The 23,330-nt window shown below is 61.2% G+C and overlaps 1 protein-coding gene across 1 annotated transcript in view; it reads left to right on the top strand.

Moving 5' to 3' along the window:
• Positions 1 to 23,330, top strand: part of Cacna1a (calcium voltage-gated channel subunit alpha1 A) — a 168,258-nt gene that overhangs the window by 10,617 nt on the left and 134,311 nt on the right. The window contains 1 exon segment of the mRNA XM_078025870.1: positions 21,907 to 22,012. Within this exon segment, the coding sequence (XP_077881996.1) occupies positions 21,907 to 22,012 (106 nt within the window).

The following is a 23,330-nucleotide window of genomic DNA, read 5'->3' as shown; positions in this document are numbered from 1 at the left end:
TCTCCAGGACCCAGCACGGCTTCCCTGCCTCTTAGGGTGATTCCCACGCTCCCAGTGGCCTCTGTCTGCCATCCCTGTGACCCAGTGCCAGGGCCCCCCACAGCTCCTCCTTCCTGCAGCCCCACTCTGTCCCTGCGGTCACTGTCTTTGGAAATACCAAAGCAGCAAGAGCAGACTGGCTTCCAACAGGGTCTGGTGAGGTCTTGAAGCGCTTGGGTCTTGAACGAACGGGAATGTCCACCCGTGTCTGTGACTTCAGTTCTCTTTGGAAGAGCTGTCACAATGCAGATCTCAACACTCCGTCCACCCCTAATCACACGCAGTAAGCTATGGACCATGTCTGTGGTCTGGGGGAAAGAGAGGCATCTCACAGATGGGTGAATGGACGGACGGACGGACAGACGGGCAGACGGATCATTGGGTGAAATGAGGCGGGTGGCTGTTGGATGGCTGGTGGGCAGTTGGAGAGGTTATGGGGAGGTGGACGTGTGGATCTGTAGATGGTTGGGCAGGTGGTGGACAGATGGATGGATGGCTGGCTGGATGGACTGGTGTACGGTGACGACGTGGGCAGATAGCAGACGGGGGGACTAGATGGAAGGATGAGAAGATAGGTGGTGGGTGCTGGGTGTGAGGTGTGTGGCTGGGGTGAGCGTCCACGTCTGACCGCCGACGTCTGGTCTCCTCGTTGACCAGGGGTGGGGGGGGGTGGACCCAGTGATTGTGCTCACTGCCTTTGCTGCGTCTTCTCTGGGACCAGCGGAGTGACACACTTGGATAAAGTCGATGACGCTGTATATTTCTGTCGTCGCTCTTCAATTGGAAAACCCTTGAGGGGGGAGGACAGGGGTATCCTGTCCCCCAGCCGTCCTGCATGGTGACAGGAGTGGCCATTTAATTGGGTGAAGACAGTGCTGTTGAGGGACTACTGAGGTTCTGGAAATGTCTAGTTTTGTTGGCTTCAGTCTGGGACCAAAGTCGAGTCCCTCGGTTGCTGCTCCGTGGATGGCCAGGGTAACACAGGAGGTGGCTGGTGGACTCTCTCCTCTGAGCAGTTTGAGTCAGTGCCTGGACGCTGCCCACCCGCCAGGGCTGCAGATGACAGGGGCAGGTCCTGCAGGACCCCACGGAGTGGGTCCGTGTTTGTGATCCATCCCTCCACTCGGCCCCGCCCTGGCCTCTGCTGCCCACACCTGGCTCTTTCTGCCTGGCTGTGCCCTCGGTGCCTGTCCCTTTTCGTCTTGTCACATCTCCCAGTGGCTGGCTCCTCTTTTTCATTTATTTCATTATTTGGATCTTTCCTTTCTTCCTTTTCCCTCCCTCCTCCCCCTCCCCCTCCTCCCCTTCCTCCTCCCCTTCCTCCTCCCCCTCCCCCTCCTCCCCTTCCTCCTCCACTTCCTCCTCCCCCTCCTCCTCCTCTCCTTCCCCCTCCACTTCCTCCTCCCCCTCCTCCTCCTCTCCTTCCCCCCTTCTTCCTTCTCTTCCCCCTCTCCCTCCCTTCCTCCCCTCCTGCCCATCCCCATCCTCCTGTCCCTCCTCTCTCTCTTCCCCCCTTCCCTGCCCTCCTCTCCCTCCTCTTCCTCCTCCCCCTCTCCCTCCTCCCCTCCCCCTCTCCCTCCTCCTCCCCCTCCTCCCCTTCCTCCCCCTCCTCCTCTCCTCTTCCTTTCTCTCCTCCTCTCCCCTCCCCTCCCCCTCCTCCTCCCCTCCCCCTCCTCTCCATCCTCCTCTCCCTCCTCCTCCCTCCCGCCCCTCCTCCCCTCCTCCCTGTTCCCTTCTTCCTCCTCCTTCAGAGCTGGAGATGGAGCCGGGGCCTTGCTCTACCACTGAGCTGCCCCCGCCCTCCTTTTCCTCTTCCTTTAGGACCCAGAAGTCACCTTCTCCAAGAGGCTTATCCTCTTAATTTATTGAACATCTAAAGTACATAGAAAAATGAAAAATATATGTATATCCTCCCATCCAGAAACAATCCCTGAAGACGTTTTAATGTACTGCTTTCCCTCTCACTTTATGAATCTAAACTTGGGAGCACAGTTCCATGCTGCTGGGGGCCCCAAAACCTCAAGGCCGCCCTGGACAGCAGCCTGGGCCAAGCACTGTTCAAAGTCAGCGTGCGGCCTGTGGAGGGCCAGGCTGTGGTGTTCCTTCTGAGTCGCGGCTGACGGGGCTGAAGGAGCTTGTTCTAACAAAGATGAAGATATTGTGACAGTTTTTTGACAGATGGACCCAACAACTTCAGGAAGGGGCGTCTTGTGTAAATTCCCAGTGGTGCTGTGCGGTTGGCAGCTGCCCCAGGGGACTGTCGCCGATGGCCGACGGAGCTCTGCTTGGTGGCTGCATTAGGTTCCTGGGGACCACCTCCTCGTGGTCGTCCCTTCTGTCCTCATCAGTAACGGTGCAGGGACATCTTTGTGTGGGAGTCTCTGTCAGGTTCTGACAGTTTTCGGAAGGGAATTCTCCAGGCCATCGCTGAAGCCATGGGGTCCCCGCTTCCTCTGAGTCCGTCCAAGGGCTTGTGCCACAGGTGGCTGGTGGGTTCTGGGTGTGGCCAGCGCGGAGCGGGCAGAGGTCAGTCAGTTGGTCTGGGGTTTTCCTGGGCTGCGTGTGCTTGGGACTGGGGGTGATGTTGTCACTGTGGGGATTTGGGGCACCGTCGGGAGGCGCTTTTGGCTGTCACGAACGCAGGGGGAGTGGCGCGACGCCGTTGGCACCTGGGGGTAGAAACCAGGGACGCTGTTAAATGACCCGCAGAGCCCAGGGGCGGCCTGGGGAGGCACCAGCCCAGGATGTCACGGGTGCCCTCGAGGGGTGTGGAGCAGGCAGGGTCGTGGGCGACTTGACTTCAGCTCGCAGCTTCCCCTCCTGGCGGGCGTCAGAGCCTCTGTCCGTGAACTTCAGACCCCACGGCTGTGCGCCCCGGGATGTAAACAGACGAGTGTGGAGGGGACTTGGCTGCGGCCGCTGCTCCTCCTGTCGTGGCTCTGAAGTCAGGCCTCGCTTCCGCGGCCTGGCACGGTGGGCGCCGCTGCTGGGGACCGGGACTTTGACTCCAGGCGCCCTTGGCTCCCACGCCCTGGGGGGGGGGGCTGGCACGTGCCGGGGTCAGAGCCTGGGGCAGGGGACACAGGGGCCACCGTCCTTGCAGCCACGGTGGCTGAGGCCAGCTCTGCCTGCCAGGCCCAGAGCAGGCATGGGCCTCCGTGGACCGGGGCCGGGTGGTGGCCGACTTGGAGGGTCCCTCGCATCCCTCCTGCGCTGTCCGTTTCTTGCAGCAGAAACGGGGTCCCTTTTGGAAGTTTCGAGAGCAGCTGTTTCCACGTGGCTGGCCACGCCGTGGGGGCGTCCTTGTCGAGGGGTCTTTGTCCTCGTCCCCTGCCCCAGGCGGATCCCGGGAGGAGCCGGGCTGCTTCGGAGGGAGGAGGATGGTGCCACCTGTGTCTGTCCATGTCACCTGGGCCTCATCCGGAAAGGGCGTGTGCCACTCGTGTCCGTGTCACGGGGTGCGCTTGGAGCTCCGAGGGGAGCTGGTGGCACGGTCACCGCAGGCCCCTCCCCCGCTCCTCCCCGCTGCCCCGGTGCCGGTGTCTCTGGGCGCCTCTGTGGTGGATGGACCCCTTCTCCAGGGCACTGTCACTCTCTGGGCTCCCCAGGTGACCAGCAGATGTCCCATCCACCCGCCCCACACCTGCGTGGACACAGCCAGGCCTGACCCTTCCTGGCCCTGAGCTTGCTCAGGTGGAGGCAGCTCTGGGGGCAGGAGGAGCCACCACGGAGCAGGGGGCTCTGGGGACAGTCCCTGCCCGAGGCCCCTCTCTGGGGAATCACGCGCCCTGTGAGCCGTGGCACGGACCTCGTCTGTCTGTCCATCTGTCTCTTACTGGTGCCACGGATCCCGGGGACAGTGGCTGTCTTACATGCGCCTCCCGTGGCTCCATCAGAGGCCCCGTGCCCACCGGGGAGGGGACCGCTCAGGGCTCCGGCCAAAGTCACACGTCCAGCAAAGGATAAGCCCTTGGGGGCAGGTGCTGGCTCCGCAGGGACCACTCCCAGAGGGGCCAGCCCTCAGATGTGTGTCCCCGAGAACTGGGCGGGCCAGTGGGGAGGGGCGTGGGCAGCGCTGGGCGAGGGCCTGGGTGGGGTATGGGTCCCCTCCCCTGGCAGGCGGCCCCCCACCCGCATGCTCCCCAGGTCCCTGCTCTCCCTGTCTCTGTGTGGGCCCCTCCCCTGTCCCCCGTCCCCCGGGTGCCTTGGTCCTGTGGTCTGTCCCAGCAGCAGGCCCGTGTCCTGTCCCCAGTGTCCCCGGGAGAGCGGTTTCATCTCAGCCGGGTGCCTGTCGCTGAATATTTCATGACTCGGGCTACAGCGCGCGCGCTGCGAGGGTTTGATAGTGGATTAATGAGGCCGGGGCGGGTGGCCCACTGTCCCCGCCCGCGCCCAGGCAGCCTGGCCCGACTCTGGGCAGGACTCTGCCTGCGAACGTTTGGTGGCCGGGGGACAGGCCACCGGATCCCTTTTGCTGCACACTGTTGGGGCGCTGAGTGGCCGCCTGGTAAACGGATTGAGGGGGAGATGGGGCGGGTGTGACGATGGGGGACAGAGAGGGGGACAGAGACAGAGGGACAGGTGGGGGCACAGGGGCCAGGAGGGGGAGGGCAGGGGGGCCGCCCTGTCCCCGGCCGCCTCCCTCGGGCCTCATTTCCTCCCGGGCCGCCCTGGCCTCTTTTCATTTCCTGGTCTGCAGCGTCCTCCTTCCGTGTGGGCCTTTGTCCCCTCACATCCCCCTCTCAGCCGCCTCTGGTGTCTGTGCCCTCTTCCTTCCGGTCTGGCTTCAGCTGATTTTGCGTCTATATGTGACGGGGGGCGGGGGACAGGAAGGGTGGCAGAGACAGATGGACACAGAGACTAGGAGGGACGGAATGAGCCAGGCCGAGGAGAGACCAAGACGGGGACCAGGGGACAGAGAAGCAGACCCATCAAGACACTCAGAGCCCAGTTTAAAAGCCTCATGTCCAAGCCGGGCGGGTGGCGCCCTCCTGTCATCCCAGCGGCTCGGGAGGCTGAGGCAGGAGGATCGCGGGTTCAAAGCAGCCTCAGCAACAGGAGGCCCTAAGCCACTCAGTGAGACCCTGTCTCTAAATAAACACAGAACAGGGCTGGGGACGTGGCTCGGGGGTCGAGGGACCCGAGTTCAACCCTGGTACCAAAAAAATAAAAAAGTAGACGAAGTCCGATGTCCACGTCTGTCTTACCCAGGAGCCACCAGGCCACCGCGTGCCCAGGCCCTTGCGCCTGTCTGTCCCCAGGCCAACCCCTCCTTCCTTCCTGGAGGAGCCGCCCTCGGGGACTTCCAGGGCAGTCACCTGCTGGCCTTCCCGGGTCCCTTCCCCGCCCTGCGGTGCCGCTGGACGTCCGCGGTACCGAGTTGTGCACGTCCCAGGGCGGCTCCGTGTTCTCCGTGGCTCGCCGTCACCCTTGCACGGCCTCATCCTGTGGTCACCTGGCCCTCCACTGGCCATGGGCGTGTCCACTCCCTTTCGGGGCTGTTAGGACCCACGTTGCTGAGCGTCTGCGCATCTCGCTCCCTCTGCTGAGTGACCGGCTAGTGACCTTGCGTCTTGGCCGTGGCTGGAGACTCCGCTCTGTTTTCCAAGGGGACCGTGTGACGTTCCGCTCCTGCCGGCCGCAGAGGAAACTTGGGGTCCTCCACGTTCTTGCCACATTTGATATGGGCCGATTTTTAAGCGGTGGCCTTTCTTGTGGGTGTTGGTGATCTGGGTCCTGATGTTAGTTTGCGTCCCCTGGATACAAATGCGGACGGACGTGTCTGACACATGATCGGCCGTTGAACTTTTCTCTTCTGTGAAGCACCGTCTCCTGCTCTGTCTGCTGGTTTTGTTGGGTTGTTGGAGGCTTTTTTCCATATTGATTTGTAGAGGATCTTTACATATGCCGGCACCTGGCCCTTGCCACTGGCCTGCGCGGCAGCACTCTCTGCTCTTGGCGTGTCTCTGGTCCTTCCCACGATGTCTTTTGGCCAGCGCCGTGCTTAGCTCGTGTGGTTGAATCGAGGCAGCTTTGCCTGCTTGGTTTGTCAGTTTGGCATCTTACTGAGGAAATCATCTCCACCCTGAGGCCATGGATATATTTTATAATGTTCCGAAAGTCCTAGAGTCTGGTGCAGAGTCTGGAGTCAGCGTGGGATTGACTTTTGCACACAGTGTTAGAGGGACCCACCTTCCTCCTCGTTCCCTAAGGATCGTCCCAGCGCCATTTATTGAAAAGGCCATTCTCGCTCTGGTGACCTGCAGAGCTGCTCCTTTGGTTGTGAGAGTCTCACTTCCTTTCCACCCTGTCTGGTTTTTGCTAAGCCTGTCAATCCATGTGTCTTTAATGAGCACCAGCTGTGTACTCGGCGATGGGCTACAGTGGTGGGCTGGACTGAGGCAGGCATTGCTCTCATGGAGCGTCCAGTCTGGTGAGGAGGATGGACAAATAGCAATTGTTATTCAGTTGACAATGACAAATGCCATAAGCCCCGTGAGGAAGGACCTGCCCAGTTTGCTCTACGAGGAGCAAACAGAGCCACTTCCGAGCTAGAGATGAAGTTCAGCGGCAGAGGTTGCACTTAGCATGCACAGGCCCTGGGTTTGATTCCCAACATCAGTAAATAACTCAGTAAATGATATAAAACAATTCCCCCAAGGAAGTGGTGGTAAGCAGAGCCCTTAGTGGGAGAGAGATGGTGAGAAAGATGTTCTGGTCAGAAGGAACAGCACGTGCAAAGGCCCTGTGGCAGGTGCCTAGAGATTTGATATTTATCCTCAAGGCTCTGTCAGGCCACTGAAGCTGTGATATGATGACCATATGTGTGAACAGCCCCGTGGACTGTTATGTGGAGAATGAGCTGGAACCGGGCAAGAACAAAAACAGACCAGTTAGGAAAAGACTGTGGCCTTGCGGGGAAGGGCCAGTGTGCTCTGGGTGGGGATGGTGGTGTGGAGGTGGAAGTCATTGATCAGCCCGGGAGCTAATTCACACTGGCATGATCTCGCCCTCCCCGCCCCTCCCTCTCTGTTCCTTTTCTGGTTGAATTCTCTGGGCAAGGAAAGCAATTTGTGATTCTGCCAAGGGTATATGCTCTGGAGGATGTATTTGCCACAGATGGTCTTTGGAATCCTGGCCAAGAGAGTCGCTGGACAGCCCCTGGCCCCCGGGGTTTCTGGAAGCAATTCAACAGTGACCATTTATTAATAACGGGAGTTGATAGCCTTTTCTTCAAAGTACCTTTTAGCTATCACCACACTGTGTCACCCGTTAGAGTCCAGGATGGGGAAGTTCACTCCTTTAAAAAAAAAAAAAATCAATTGACACATATTGTCACATATTCCAGGAGGTGTGTACAGTGTCCAGTGATCCGGTCACGGTGATTAGCACGTCCATCACCGCCGACGTTCACCATCTCTGTGCCGGGAGCACTGGAGCCCTCTCCTGTAGCTATTTTAAAGCAGTGAGATATTGCACTGGACTTCATAAGAACACGTGCAGCGCTGCAGCTTATGACAAATGTTAATTAAGGGGTGGAAATGCCCACCCGTCCGGATTCCACCATCACCCCGTGTGTACATGGCGGAATCTCCTCGCTCGCCTACGAAGATGTAAAATTAAATTAATGATCAGCACAAAGAGAGCTGCCCAAGCCGTCAGCCACGGGCCCTCGGCTGTGCCAACCCGCGCTCCTGAGGTCACATAAGCGACCTTGGTTTGGGGACTGCACTCGCTTCCTGACGCCGAGCTCTGTCCTGCAGCCCCCGCATGGACGTGCAGCATGGCAGAGCCCTTCCTGCCAAGATGGTCCCGAGGCACTCGGGCCTCAGTGTCCTGCCTCTGGGGTGGGCGTTAGGCCCACGATGCTGCGCCCTGGCCCGCGGGGAGGTCCAGGCCCGAGACACCGACGGCCTCTGGCCCTTGGGTTACAAAGCGGGAGACACCTGAGGGGCTTGAGCAGGAAGAGGGGCTGGCATTGGCTCCTGGTCGGGGGTGCAGGGGTCCAGGCGGGGTCCACTCCGTGCCCAGCTGCAGGCCTGGCGAGGTCCAGGGGACAGGTCTCTGCAGTTGGCTCCGTTCCCCGGGCCTGGCCCTCAGCCCCTGCTCCCTTCCTCCCAGTTCAGAGCAAAGACGCTTCTCCTCCTCCTCACTGGCCTCCCAGAATTCTTTTTTTTTTTAATTAATTTTTTTAGTCGTAGTTGGGCACGACACCTTTGTTTCACTTGTTCTTTAACGTGCTGCTGAGGCTCGGACCGGTCCCGCCAGTGAGAGGGCAGCGCTCTCCCGCTCAGCCCCAGCCCCAGCCCTTCCCAGAATCCTGAGCGAACGCTCTCTTGTCGTTGATTGGCTGCTCGTGGCGTCAGGAACTTACGCCAGAACCAGTCAGTGAGGCTGTGGGAAGGTGAAAGGCGGGATCCGACTGGATTAAGCTCCGGTCACGTGACTCTGGGGTTGTGGGTGGAGCCAGCTTCTCGGCTGGGGTCGGGGAGTGGGGTGGAGAGGTATTAGAGCCTGTTCGCTGCGGTAACAGAGAGCCCCACCTCTGCACCGGCGAGGCCAGGAGCGTGTGTCCTCCTGCAAAAAGTCCCAATAGATAATCGGCAGGTGACCTTCCACAGTGGGGACTCCAGGGCCCAGGTGCTCTCGTCTTGTGGCTCCACCATCCCCCGAGAACTGACAGTTTTTCCCTCCAGCCCGTAGGGAAGAGATGGAGGCTCGCCCGGGAGGTTTTAGGAGCAGCATCTGGAGGTAGTGAACTCTCCTCCCTTCCATATTCTACGAAGGGTCCCAGCAGGAAACAGAAAACACACAAGAACCCAATGAAGAGACGGTTTCCCACACAGAGGGAGGGGACAGACCGAGCGGAGGGGAGGGGAGCGGTGGGGACGCGCCCTCCTCGCGCGGCCTCTCCCAGTGTCCTGCTGGGGCCCAAACCCAACGGAAGCCAGATGGCAGGTGCTCAGGAAGCCACCCACGTGGGCGGGCTCCACTTGCAGCAGGTGAGGAGGGAGGGACGTTGGGTCGCTGACCAGGAGCAGCTGCTGACCCCCGGGTGGCTGGAAACGAGGTCCGCGGAGGAGTGGGGCAGTGGAGGCCTGTGGGTCTTTCCGTAAGAAGCATCAGGTTCTCGGGAACAGAAAATACTGACAGTTGGCTTTGTGGTGCCACTGTCACCACGGCCCGTTCTGTGGTGGGACCTGCTTCCGTCTTCCCTCCTTCTGAGAATTCCTTCCTCTAGTGTCACCTCCTGGTGACCTCCAGGGCACTTGAGTCGGGGGCAGACAGCTGTCCTGGGCAGGAGGTCACCACGGTGGGTGGGTGGGGTGGGGTCTCTGTGGGCAGTCTGTGTCCCTGGTAAGGTCACCAGCTCGACCCAGGCTGGGGTGGGGACGGTGGCTTGCTGGGCCAGAATGGGAAATGATCGATGGTGGCCTGAAGCAAGTGGTCATCCTGCCGGGGGTGAGGGGACCCTGGCGAAGGCCCCTCAGCCTGTCCAGGGAGCCATTGTCCGCCCCTCACCCGTGTCTGCTTCTCTTTGGAGCCTGTCCTTGGCAGCCAGACGCAGGTGCACAGGTGACATAATAACAATGGCACAGTCCCACCTCCCGCCATCTGGTCCTCTCCAGCCCACAGGGCCAGCCCAGCCGTGACAATGGCCTGCTCCGCCCAGCCTCGCCCACCTCTTTGAATTCCTCCAAGACACTGTGGAGACAAGGTGGTCATTGTCCCTGCTTCCTCCCTTCCGGCCAGGCTGGCCTCTCTTCCCCGGAAGAGCCCGGAGCCACCCCCGTCCCTGGCAGCAGTCCAGCCGGGTGCTGCCCTCGAGTCCCCCAGGTGGGGACGGGCCCTCAGCTCCTGGTTTTCTCCCTCCTCTCCTCTCTGCAATGGCTGCCCAGGACGCCCCTCCCTGAGCCTCAGTTTTCTCATCTGTGGAACCAGGAGGTGGCGGGAACTAGTTCTGGCAAAACGTGACACCCCGAGGGACGGTGCTGTCACCCCTGCAGCAGATGAGAACCAGGATGGGGGGTCGGGGCTGGAGCCTGGGACCCGGGAGGTGGCGTTGGGAGGGGCTTCTGGCTCGGGACTCTGCCCCCCATGGTTGGGGGTGGGGGTGGTGACGGTGGGCCTCCTGGTTCAAAGAAGTGTGATTAGACTGGACGGGATCACAGGCCAAAAGCTGGCCCGCCCGGTGCCCTCCCCACCGTGAACAGGCCACGTGTCAGTCGTACCGATCCTCCCACATGGACGCTTCAAATCTGCGCTTTTGGATATAGAATATGCTGTAAGCGTCCGTCAGCTCAGCCGACCTCCTTGGCCCCGGGTTTGCTCTCTGAAATCTCAGTGGCTACTTATGGTCAACCGTAAGAGGCTGACCGTGATCCAGAATATTAGGTGGAAAGTTGAAAGAAACAACTGTGAAGTCCTGTGCCATTCTGAGCAACATGACCGTGTCTCTCTGTCCCACCACTCGCTCCTGCACCGTCCAGGAATCACCCCTCTGTGCAGTGTATCCGTGCTGTATACGCTACCTGCCTGGTAGCCACGGAGAGCCATCTCCGTTACCTGATCTGCTGTCACCATGTTGTAGTGCTGGTGTTCAAGTGACGCTTAGTTTACTTAACAGTGAAATTTAAGTTTCATCATAGGAACCCGCGTACAGAGGAGGGCGCTCTCTGTGGTCTTAGGCGTCTCTGGGGGTCTTGGAAGGTATCCCCCACCGATAAAGGAGCACCGCTGCATACAGTCACACAACATGGTTGTCGTGGAGGTGGGCAGATGTTTTCTGCGAAGGCTGGGCAGCACAGGACGCACGTCTGTCGGGACCTCCCCACTCCGGGTGTCGTTGAGACGTCTTGTGCCTGCGGGCGTGACGGCATCAGTAAGACCCCCCACAGGCCCGGCCAGGGTTCGCCTCGCCCGAGAGTCCTGCTGTCACCCCTCAGCACTGCCTTTTTCTCCACGAGTCTCTGTTGGTGACCTTCTTTTCTGTCCCTTTCTTACAAGGCCAGCCGTTCTTTCTCCCCGCCAGTCTATTTCCGGAAAGTAGCAGGCTGCGGGGACAGGGGCTCTCCTGGGGCTGGGCTTGTCTGACGGACAGGGAGGTGGCAGGACCCTAGCCCCAGCCCGTCTTCCTTCTCTCCAAGTCCAGAGGTCACCGCTCCCTGTCCTCTGCGGGTTTCTCAGCCTGGGGAGCCCGTGCATCTCCCCTAGCACCTCCCCCAGCATCCTCCTGGCCTCTGCTTCCCCAAGCCCAGGCTGACCGACCCCAGGGCCTTTGCCCTGGCTGTTGCTAGCACTGTCCGGATCCTCCTTCCTTGGGGTAACCTCGGGGTCCTTTCCACGTCTCCTTCAGCTCTTGGCTCGGAGGCCACCTTCCCAGTGCCCGCCCTGCTGTGCCCACCTTGCACCCTGGCACCCTCTTCCTACGCTGCCATCTTCTCCCTTGGGACTCCTGACGGCCTCATTTCTTTCTGTGTCTGCTGCCGTCTCCCCGTTACTGTGATCTCCGGGGGTAGATGGCTTCTGCCTTTACCCACCCGTGGACTAAGGCGCCTCAGCACAGCGCCCGGCATGCAGTAGGTGGTTAATACACAGGTGCCCAGCGCGAGCCGCCCAGCTTCCTCCATTCTCACTGCCAGTGCGTCCACTGTGCGCAGGCCCAGCCGTGTGTCCAGGGGCCTGTCTGTGTCCTTCAGGTTCTCAGGAAGCCGCGGGTCCCCAGAGCCCCCCTGACAGGTCCTCACTGTGTCCCAGAGCACCTCACAGTCGTCCCCGCCCCTCCTCCCTGCCGGGCGACCAGGGAGCCTGATGGGCAGGTTGACCAGAAGGCTGGGTAGACAGTGGTGCCCGAGAGCTCCGGGGATCCCCATGCAGAGAACACTCAGGTGGTGTCTAATAGGTGCTCCTCACCAAAATGGCAGCGAGGAGTTGGCCGACGGTGAGCGGCCTCCAGAATCTTCTCTGTCTGTCTCCTGGCTCACCTGTCTGGAATTGCCACGGGCTGGCCAGGTGGGCAGTGCAGTCAGGGTCGTCCCCTCCTCCAGCCTGGCCGAGGTGGGGGTGGGGAGGGCGCTCAGAGAGGCCAGGCCAGCACCCTTCGTCCTGGAACCCCAGCCTGCTCCAGCCCCATTTCCCAGAACTGGGCAGGAAGATGTCCAGGGAGGGAAAGTGTGCTGCCGGGTCCTGGCCAGCTCCCGCCCTGGCTTCCCGGGGCTGCTGTGGCACCAGCCTGCGTTGGTGGGATCTTCTCTCTGCACCCAGGCAGCTTTGGAGGAGGAACAGGAAGTCCTCCGGTTCCTTCTCCCACAAGGCGCCTTCTCTGGCTGAGGGTGGCACATACCCGGAGCCCCAGCGACTCGGGAGGCTGAGGCAGGAGGATCGCTTGAGCCCAGGAGTTCAGGACCAGCCTGGGCGGCATAGCAAGACCGTTTCTTTGAAGAAGAAGAATCATATGATTGAATCCCTACTGACCTCTCTGGAGACGCCTCTCTATTTCCTAATATTTTCAGCCTATGTTAGTTTCTAAAGATGAGACTCCTAGCCAGGCTGGGGGCCCACGTCTGCAATTCCAGCTGCTTGGGAGGCTGAGGCAGGAGGATCGCAAATCCAAGGCCAGCCTCAGAAACTTGGCAAGACCCTCAGCCACTTAGAGAGACTCTGGCTCAAAATAAAAAAATTAAACGGCTCGCTGACCCTCAGCACTGAGCGAGGGGTGAGGCCGCGGTGAGGACAGAGGGTGGAGTGGGAGAGGTTCTTTGCTTAGACTCTGGTGCAATTCTCTGGCCCCTTCCTTTCTCCCTCACTCAAGGGACTGTTTGTTTCTGTTCCTTGTCCCCCCCTGCCTCCATTTCTGCTTCTCCCACTATTTTCTGGGCTTATTTCCAGCCCCTGTCCTGGGCCCAGGGCTAGGACCAGCAGAGCACAACCCCTGAGGCCCGAGTGCGGGGTCCCTTCTGCACCTTCAGCTGTTGGGCTTCAGGCAATCGTCCACCCTTCCTGAGTGGCCGCCTTCCCCTGCTCAGCTGTCATTTCCGACTCTTCACTGGGCACACGGTCGGTCGAGGGTCCCTGCCCGACCTCCTTGAAATCGGGCGTGGTTGTGCGATCTGCCTGAACCCGTGAAATGTGAGGGGAAACGCCGAGGGCCACTATGGACACAGGCTTTAAGAGCGGGCATATAATTGCCATGTTTCCTGTTTCCTGCCTCCAACCCTGTGAATGCCCCAAGGCACAGCCTCACAGACGAGGTGCTGGAGAGCGGGTGACGGACACCACCCCGTCCCACCCACAGCGGGCACAGCCGGAGCAGGGGAACGGGCACGAGGTGGTCTCAGCCTCTGAGCTCTGGGGATGTTTGTCACTGCAGCGGGCCACAGACAGTCCTGACTGCCTTATCATCTGTGCCTTGGGCTCACGTCTCAGCCAAGGCCTCTCGGGGGACGACGTACAATCCCATGCATCCGAGCGGCTTCTCGTGAACAATGTTACTTCCCTCGACTTTCTTCCCTGATGTTTCATCTTGGAAGAGAAGATGTGGGAAGAATCGTCTGACTTTTGTTCTGAGGAGGTGCCTGAAGCCTTGGATAGGATTCAGTTTGCTTGGTGGCCTCCCGCGGGACCTTCTTCCCCTCCTGGTCCCTCGGCATCTGCTGGGGGTGAAGGACCCTCTCTTAGCTCCTTTTATTCCGACTCTGGCCACCTTCACCTTCTTTGCCTGTGGTTTAATTCTGTGGCTCCTTGGCCCCCTCACCCCTGGGGGTTTTGCCGGGTCCTGGAGTCGCCGCGCCCCTCTCCCGTTGTCATCTTGCGATTCCTGCTGGCCTGGCTCTGGGGAGCCCGTCACCGCCACCGTCGCAGATTAGCCAGCAGCTCTGGGCTCCCTGCAGCCCGAGGGCCCCCTTTTGCTCACCTAAGCAGGATCCTGGAGCAGCGGCCACCGTCCTGTCCCTTACTGTCACGCCTTCTTCATCCTGGGGAGATGCGCCCGGGTCGGTGGAGCCGGAGCGGGGCCTCTCCTTGCTGCGCTGCGGCTCTGGGTGTTGTCACGTGGGTGCAGCCCCCCCCCCCAGCCTCCAGGGCGGAATCCATGGCGTTTGCAGAAGTGCAAGCTTCCTGGGGAGCCACGCCACAGATCGGGCTTCCAGGGCGGCAGGACTAGCAGGAAAAGACCCGCGGGCCAGGCCCTCAGGGAAGGGGGCCGGGGGAGAGGTGTCATAGGGACCTGGAACCTTCCAGAAAACCACTGAAGCTGGTAGCAGATGCAGCCACCGGGTTGGGAGAGAAGGTGGAGCCGGGGGGTGGCGGCCCCTGGGCCCAGCTGCTCAGTGGGCTGAGGCGGGAGGGCCGCTGGAGCCCAGGCACCAGAAGCCACCTGGGCCGCCGAGCAACCCCCGTGTTCTGACAAGAGGAGAGGGGAAGGCTGGGGGGGCAGGCAGGGCGCCGCGGAGGGGCCGGGAGGCCAGAGTCGCTGTGGGTTCCTCCTCCGCGCCCTGCCCTGGGACACCAGACAGACGTGGCTGTCACCCTTGTGAAACTTGTCACGGGCAGGAGGACATATATTTTGGTGGTGGTGGGCACCGGGAATTGACCTCAGGGGCCCTGGTCACTGAGCCCCGTCCTCAGCCTTATTTCATATTTTACTTAGAGACGGGGTCTCACTGAGTCTCGGGCCTCGCCATCGCTGAGGCTGGCTTTGAACTCACGATCCTCCTGCCTCGGCCTCCCGAGCTGCTGGGATGACAGCGTGCACCACCGCACCTGGCCAAGGAAGGCAATTTCTTTTCTTAAACTTTTATTTATCTATTCGCTTTTATGTGGTGCTGACGATCGACCCCGGTGTCTCACACGTGCTCCACCACGGAGCCCCCGCCCGGCCCTGGGGAGGCATTTTTAAAGGGCAAGAAGCACATGATTTGTGATGTTTATTGGGAAGGAACCAGCTATGACCAACAGCCCCAGGTTGGACGGCTTTCCACAGCAGCAACGTCCCCTCCCGGTTCTGAAGCCGAGGTGCGAAGTCAAGGCTGTGGCACGATGGAGCTGCCGTGGGGGCTCTGGGGCCGCTGGCAGTCACTGGGGTGTGTGCCAAGCCTCGTCCCCCCAGTCTTTGCCCCCGCTTCACGAACCTTGTCTGTCATTAGATTTAGGGCCCATCAGGGTGACCAGGTCTTGAGATGTCTGACTTGATTACATTCTCAAAGGTCTTTTGTCCAAGATCCCGGTCGCCGTTTCCAGGGGTGAGGGCGGGATGTGTCTGTTAGTGGGGGGATCATTCAACTTACTCTTGGTCCCCCGGATGCAGAATTAGGAGGAGGACAGAGATGCCGTTTAAGCAAAGACCTGATGGTTAGGAAGCACAGAGGAGAATATGAGCAGGAGAAGGAGGGGACAGCATGTGCAAAGGCCCCAGGGTAGGAATGAGTGTGTCCTGTCTGAAGGCAGCCTTTGTGGTTAGAGTGCAGTAAGCAAAGGTGTGACAGGCGGGAAGAAGCCTGCGAGGCTGGCAGGGATGGATCACACAGATCTCTGCCCCGAGGTCTAGAGGTGGACTTGACTTTACCTGCAACACAGGGCTCAGGTGGGGTAAGAGAGTTGCTTTACTTCGAGGCACTTATTGACGTGAAACTCATGCCACATAAAATGGACCGTTTAAGTGCATCATTCAGTGGCATGTAATGCACCTGGTTCCAGAACATAATCGGAGCCGAGAACTGAGGTGAGGTCATCTTGGATGACAGAGGCCCAGGTTCTGTGGCAGCCTCCGTGGGCAGGCTCAGGGACAAGGCTGTGTGAAGGCACTGGTGGATCTGGGTTGGACGGAGGAACCACAAGCCACAGATGCCTGAGGCCACCAGAGGCTGAAAGAGGCAGAGACGGATCTTCCCCTGGATTTTTGGAGGGAGCTCAGCCTTGCTGACTGCTTGATTCTGGACATTTGGCCTCCAGAAGAGGAAGAATAAATTTCCATTGTTTGAAGCCACTGCTTGAGTCAGCTTTCTGCACTATAGCAAAACACCCGAGGCAATTAACTTATAAAGAGAAAAGGTTGATTTGGATTCATGACTCTGGAGTTTCCAGTACAAAATCCAGTGGCCCCATATCTTTGGGTGTCTGGTGGCTGGGACATCATGACAAGAGTGCACGGTGGGGGAAACTGCTTATGTCACAAACCAGGAAACAGAGAGAGAGAGAGAACGGGGCACCCACGGTGATCTAAATACCTCCCTGGGAACGGGTGCCCGGAGGTCTCTGGTGTCGCTGGAAGAGTCTTGGTGGGTGGCTGGGCTGGACGCCAGCCTGGGGCGTGCAGGAGGATCAGGGGTGGGGGGAGCAGGCGTGGGCACCTCCCTGTGGTCCGGGGAGCTGGGTCGGTGGCCGCAGTGGGCTGGGGTCAGGAGTGGGGTGGATCTTCACTCTCTCAGTGGGCCCCTGACCTGCCCTGGGCGCTGGCGTCCTGTCTGGAGCGCGGGGTCCCCGAGGGCCTGCCTGGGTTGCGTGGTGCTGAGTGGTGTCCTCACAGAACACAAAATCGACCATTTTTAAGTGATGGCGGATCAGCAGCATTTAGGACCTTCACACTCCTAAGCCGCCGCCACCATCTGGGCCTTCACGGCCCGCGTGTCCTTCCTCAGGGACAAGGATAAAGGGCCCAGGGTCCTCTGTGCGCTGAGCACCTACTCCGCCCGGCAGGTCCGCGGCCCTTGGCGTCTGCTCAGCCCTCCTCGCTGCCTGAGGCCCGCTCTGCACATTTGGGGAAACTGAGGCTGCGGAAGAGCATGCTCCTGCCCAAGGCCAAGGCCAGCGGTGGCCTTGAGCTGCCCCAGCGCCTCTGAGCAGAGCCCTGCTGCAGCCATTCCAGCCGGCTCCATCCCAGGAGCCTCCCGCCTTAGCCAGCCCCCACCCCCAACCCCAACCCCCCCACCCCCACCCCCCACCCCCGCAACTCTCGCCCCTCACCTTGGGGTTGAATCCCGTCCTGGGCTGGTGTCCTGAGGACGGAGCCAGCGGAGCCCCCTGGCTGCAGTGCTGCTGGCTAGGGTGGCCCTGCCCAGCCACGCCTGTGGCCACTGTCCGTGGTGCTGAAACCCTGCGCAGCCCGGAGCTGGCCTTGGGGTGGTCATGGCCCAGAGTCCCCAGCCCAGCAGTTGCGGGAGGGGGGCGGGGCGCTGGCTTAGCGTGTGTGAGCCCTGGGCTCCGTGTCCCAGCACCGCAAAGCCATAAATAAACGCTACGTACGTCAAAAATCGTGACCACAGCTCAGGACTTGGGGGAGGTGTCACCTATGTTGTCTAAGGCACATGCCCTCACCCCAATTTTTAAGTAAAAGCAGAAGATACCCACCATCTAACAAGGGTGACCCAGGGAGTGATCTCTGGGGACCACCAGCTTAAAGGCCTGGCTGTGCAGCTGGGGGGCTCCGAGCCTCGGCTTCGCCCAGCCCCCTGCGTGGCCGTGAGCGAGTCTTTAAAACCTGGGTCCAGCCGGGCGCTGTGCCACGCCTGTCATCCCAGAGGCTTGGGAGGCTGAGGCAGGAGGATCGCGAGTTCAAAGCCAGCCTCAGCCAAAGTGAGGCCCTAAGCAACTCAGTGAGACCCTGTCCCTAAACAAAATGTAAAAAAGGGCTGGGGACGTGGCCCAGTGGTGAAGCGCCCGGGTTTAATCTCTGGGTTTTTCTTCCCTTCTCTGGCTGAGACTGGAAGCAGCTCTGGGAGTGGCCCCCAGGGGTCCCTGGGGCAGAGTGCCTCCGCCCACCTGCCCAACAAAGTCCCCGGGATCATGGCTGTGGTGCCTGTCAACCGTGAGTCACTCGTTCTGCCGCCTACGGGTGGCCTCTGCTCAGTGGAGCCAGGAACCTGGCGTAAGCTCTGGACACCCGTCTAGGGCCCTGTCACTGCCTCCTTCCTGGTCATTGTGACCAACATGGGACTAACATGAAACTAAGGTCCGCGGTGTCCCCTCCTCCAGGGTCTGCCTCCTCGGAGCGCGCCCCGGGGACACGAGGTCATGGCACTTAACAAACCCGATTTGGTTTTTGCACCAAAGACAGAGGCTGGGAACGGGATGGGCGTGGGGGGTGGACACGGAGCTTCCGAGGGTCTGGCTGGGGGCGAGAGCGTCCCCTTGTCCCCTGCTGAGAGCGCACTTTCCTTGATGCGCCGGATTCCAGGAGAAGGGCCCTCAGCAGGCAGCCCTCCTCCCCGCCCCCGCCCAGGGACCTCCTGGTCATTTCCAGGGCCCCGCACAGCACCCCTGGACCCTGTGGGTCCCACTGACCCCTGGGCGGCGCTCTGTGCCCACCCCTGCCCGCTGCTCCCCGCCCCCAGGAGGCCTGGCCCCATCCGGCCGCCCCCTCCCCGCCCCGCCCCGCCCCCGCCTCCCTGGGCTGATGATCCCGGATCCGCTGACACAGGGACTTTCTCTCCAAGCCAATCAGGAGGCGGGAAGCGGCTCTGCTGCCCGCTCACCGCAGCTGGGAGCTGAACCAGGCGTCTAAATCGGGAGCCGGCTCGGGGCTGGGCTGGGAAGCTTTGCCTGGGCCTGGTCCCGGTGCAGCCTTGGGCTTGGGCCAGGGTGGGGCCTCCTCCACTCAAGGTCCCATGCCACCAGGGTCTGGGGCTTGGGGGGCTGGTTCTGTCTCCTCCCGCCCTCAGGGCTTGTCTGAGATGCATGGGGGGAGATGCAGGAAGCAGGACCCGCCCCCCCCAGGCATTTACTGAGTGCCTGAGATATGGTGGGTGCTTCCTTAGGTGCAGAGGACAGAGGGTGAACAGAGCAGATTAAAAAATCCCGTTTGCATCAGTGCTTACAGCTTCATGGGGGCGACAGTGGACAAGATGAAAGGAAATCTATCAGATGTGTGGATACAGCCCAAAGGAAAAAATAAGTAAAAAGGGAAAGGGAGTTGATGGAAGTAACCTTTGGGCAAAGACCTAAAGTAAGGGAGGGAGAGAGTCTGGGTGTCTGGGGAAGAGCATTCTGGGAACAGGAATGGCACATGCAAAGGCCCTGGGGCAGGAATGTGCCTGATGTGTTTGGGCACCGTGGAAGAGGCCTGCAGGACCGGAGCAGAGTGACCACCGTGGACAGGAAAGGAAATGAGGGCAGGAAGGGGGTGGGGAGGACTTTGGCTCTTCTGGTTGTGAGGTGGGATCCACAGAAAGGCTTTGGAAACTTGCACATGTATAACACTGGGCTTTCTCTGCTTACTGTACCTGGCCAGCGCTGTTCTTTTCAATCAAAGTCGGGGTCTTCTCTCAACCCCTGCCCGAGCAGTGAGCAGGAGGAGGAGGCTGACAGGAGGGTGGTGGACTTCCCCAAGGCTCTGAGGGTGGAGGAGAAAGAGGAGCCGCAGCCCTCTGGGGACAGCTGCGGTCACCTGGGCTCCACCTTCCCCAGGAGTAGACGGGAGGCGGCCTCTCCCCTCCCGGGCACCCAGAGCCGGGCTCGAAGTGCACATCCTCACTCCGCCTCCCCAGGCGGAGCTGCCGGTCCGCTGCTGCTCTGACCACGCTCTGTGTGGCCAGGGTCTGAGGCCAGTGTGGCAGGTCCCCTGCGGGCTGGCCGGTGGACACTCGCAGAGCGTGTGGGAGGCTGTCACAGGATGGCTAGTGTGGCCATGTTTGGCCGCGTAGGTGGGCTGTGGCGTCTCTGTCCCCTGCCCTGTGTGCCCACGACCTCCGGCCTCCTCCTGGAACCTTCCGCTCAGAGCTGATGCAAAGGAGGCCAAGTCCCAGCTGCCCGGGTGCAGGAGGCCAGGGAGGGGGACGGGCAGCTGGAAGCCGCAGCCAGCCAGGAGCCGAGCTGGCCGGGAGGAGGAGGAAGCGCATTCCAGTCACGGCCAGCGGCGGCCGGCAGGGCTGGGTCCTCCTCTGTGTACAAACACTGTCCTGATTTCCCGGGCGGCAGGGCGAGGCCACGAGTGTTTGTGCAACGCGAGCCCAGCTTTGTTCTCCGGCGCCTCCTGCCCGGCCGCTCGGAGGCGGGAGGCCAGCGCGGATGGCCGCGGGCGGGGCTGTCGTCTCCCTCAGTGCCCTGCGAGCGCATGCGCCAGGTGCGGCTTCGGAGGCCGAGGCTGGAGGCCGAGGCTGGAGCATGATTTTCTGCCTCGCTGGGCGCTCGGCCGGGCTTCCTGCTTCTCAATGTTTCCACCTGGAAAATGGGTTCAGGTGTCTGGGGTGACCTTGGTGGCACCTCCAAGATGCCAGACCTAACTTCAGGGCCTGGGGTGAGGCGGAGGGACGGGGGGGGGGGGGGGGGGGACCAGGCCAAGGTCCCCCGAGACACCGCGATTCCTCTGTGGAACAGTGGCTCTCGTTCCCAGGGACCCTGGGTGACGTCTGGAGACGCCGTGGGTCGTCCTGACGGGAGAGGCCACTGGCCTGAGGGTGGGTGGAGACCCCGATGCTGCTCAGCAGCCTGCAGGGCCCAGGGCCGCTCAGCCTCAGAGGTCGACCCGGCCCCAAACGTCCAAGGGCTGGGACCACCCTGCCCGGCGACCATCGCCCGGTGGCTTCCTGGGTAGCGTCCGCCTCTCCACACCTGAAGCTGCTCAGATCGCCAGCTCTGTTCCCCACGGAATGCTCTGAGAGATCTGCAGGGGACAAGGGACACTCACTCCCCAGCTTTCTGTCTTTAGCGTGTTTTCAAGGCTCACGGGTGGGTACCTGACTTACGGCAGGGTAATATTCCTTTTTATGGGTGGGACACATTTTATTCATGCGTCCCAGGAGGTGTGACCCTGTGTCCTGTTGTGGTTTTGATTGGCACCTCCCTGATGGCTGATGGCGGTTTGATTGGCATCTTCCTGGTGGCTGATGCTGCTGGGCACCTTCTCCTGTACTCACTGGGCATCTGTGTGTCTTTGGAGAGACGTCTCTCCGAGTCCTTTGCCCATGTTTTAATTGGATTGTTTCTTCTTGTTGACTGGTAAGCGTTCTTCACATATTTTGGACCCTGATTGGATACATTTCTTGCAAATATTCCCTACCAGGCCTTTGGTTGTCTTTTTACCGTCTCTGTGGTATCTTTCGATGGACCAGCAAGCGTTCGTGAAATCCGCTGTGTCCATTTCTCCTCTGCTGCTTGTGCTTCTGGTGTCAAATCTGGCCGCCGGCCTTTAAGCTTCAGTCCTGGGCCCCGTCCCGCTCTTCTCCGCGGCCTCCGTCACCTTGTTGTGCAACAGACGTGACCTGTGGCCGTCTCCAGTTTCCATGGGGGGTGGGCTGCAGGACCCTCCAGAGGCCCCAGTCTTCGGGGGCCCAGGTGCAGTCTGGGGACCTCAGCTCAGCGCCGCGTGGCTGAGGTCACCTGGTCCCACCTGCGCGCTGCTCACGGCCTCGTTACGCTGCGTTATTGGGGGAGCGAAGCCCGGGGACGGGGTGGTCTGCCGCGTTCAGTACAGGGACACTTTTCAAAGTATTTTCCACCTGCATTTGGTGAAATTCGTGGATCTGGGTGCAGAGGCCCGCGCACCCCACCCGCCCACTGGCCACCGGCCACCTCGGGTGGTCATCGCATCTACTCGCTGCCGTCTCCGGGGCCGGGAGTGTTCCTGTGGCTGCCCTCGGCTCTCCCTGGCGTCGGGGACGGCGCCTGACCGTGTGGACGCTGCCTCCGCGCTGTTCGGTCTATCCCGGGGGAGGGGCGAAGGTGCACATTTCCCTTGGAAAGTCCCCTGCCCGGGGTTGGGACAGGGGATCCAGGCGGCGCCGTGGCTGGTGGGGCCGGGGGACGGGTTGGGAAGGGAGGAAGGTGTCGGGGACCACAGCAGGGCTTGGGGACACTGACCCAGGTCACGGGGCGCGGGCAGCCTCCAGGGTCCCCCCTTCCTGCCCACCTCTGCGGTTCTCCTTAACCCTCGGCCACTCCCTTTGAGTACATGATCCTGGCCACCATCATCGCCAACTGCATCGTCCTGGCCCTGGAGCAGCACCTGCCCGACGACGACAAGACCCCCATGTCCGAGCGGCTGGTGAGCACCGTCCCCTCCTCCCGGGGGTGGCGCTGGGCACAGGAGCCGGCAAGAGATGCCCCGGGGACGTCCCCACCCTGGGGCCCAGTGGGAGGGGACAGTGATGGTCACATGGTCCAGGAAGACCAGAGCAACCCAGGGGCCGGGGGTGGCTCAGGGGTGACACCTCCCACCCAGCAGGAAACAAGTTCCAGCGAGAGTCTGTGACCCCACACGGAGCCTGGGGCAGCAGCCTGGTGACCGCCCGGGGCCAGGTCCCCAGCCCCGACCAAGACCCCTGCCCTGGCCATGGCCTTGGCTGGTCCTGGCACAAGTCTTCCAAGGCGCGTCCCGGGGACGGGGACCTCCCCGCTGCCTCCTGAGATCCGCGTCCCTCACGTCGCGGGCCTTGTCTTGCTCGGCCACCGGACGTCCTGTGCCCAGCGCTGTGACAGTGGGGCCCCTGTCACCGTGCTGAGTTCCTGTTGGTCTCTCCGGTGCCTGTTACGGCTGGTGGCTCCACCGAGACGCACACAGCTGGGCCGTTTTTTATCACGATTGGTTCTCGGTGCCGGGGACGCGACCCAGGGCCACCCGGGCTCACACCAGCCAGGAGCCCGCCCGCAGGCCTGGGTCTCGGCAGAGGAAGCAGCTGGCCCCCTCCCGAGCAGCACGGTCCCTCTTCCCCAGAACCAGCCGGGGGCCCCGGGCAGCCTCCTTGGGAGGCCATACCCTGCTGCCCGCGTGGCCATCGGCTCGAGGGATGTCCAAAATCCAGTTCCCTGGAAACAGCAGGCTGTGCGCTAGCGCTCAGCTGCTCCCTGAGCCCGGCCCGCCGTGCCCTCTGCGGCCCTCCCGTCGGCACGGCTGTCTGTCCTTCCTAGTTTTTTTTTTCCTGTTTTTTGGTACCAGGGATTGACCTCAGGGGCCCTCGACCACGGAGCCCCATCCCAGCCCTGTTTGGTGTTTTATTTAGAGACAGGGGCCCGCCGAGCTGCTTACAGCCTCACTTTTGCTGAGTCTAGATTTGAACTCACCATCCTCCTGCCTCAGCCTCCAGAGCCACTGGCTGACGGGCGTGGGCCACGGCTCTGGCCCATTCCTTTTTTTAATTCCGTGATGGGATGGGACCCGAGGGCTTCACCACTGAGCCACGTTCCCAGCCCTGTCCCCTCCAGAACCAGCAGGGACAGCTGGGGGGGGGGGACATCAGCATCTTCGCCTCCCAGGCTCATAAACAGGACGGTCCTCGCCTCTGTTGACTTAATGGTCACTTGTCAGAGCGCGAAGCCTCAAAACTGTAGCCGCCCGGGGACCCGGGGCCTGGGGCCGTCTGTTT

This window comes from Ictidomys tridecemlineatus, chromosome 2 (assembly GCF_052094955.1).
Source record: "Ictidomys tridecemlineatus isolate mIctTri1 chromosome 2, mIctTri1.hap1, whole genome shotgun sequence".
Taxonomy (NCBI): domain Eukaryota; kingdom Metazoa; phylum Chordata; class Mammalia; order Rodentia; family Sciuridae; genus Ictidomys; species Ictidomys tridecemlineatus.
Note: the sequence above shows the minus strand (reverse complement) of the source record. Positions and strands in the feature narration are given on the sequence as shown.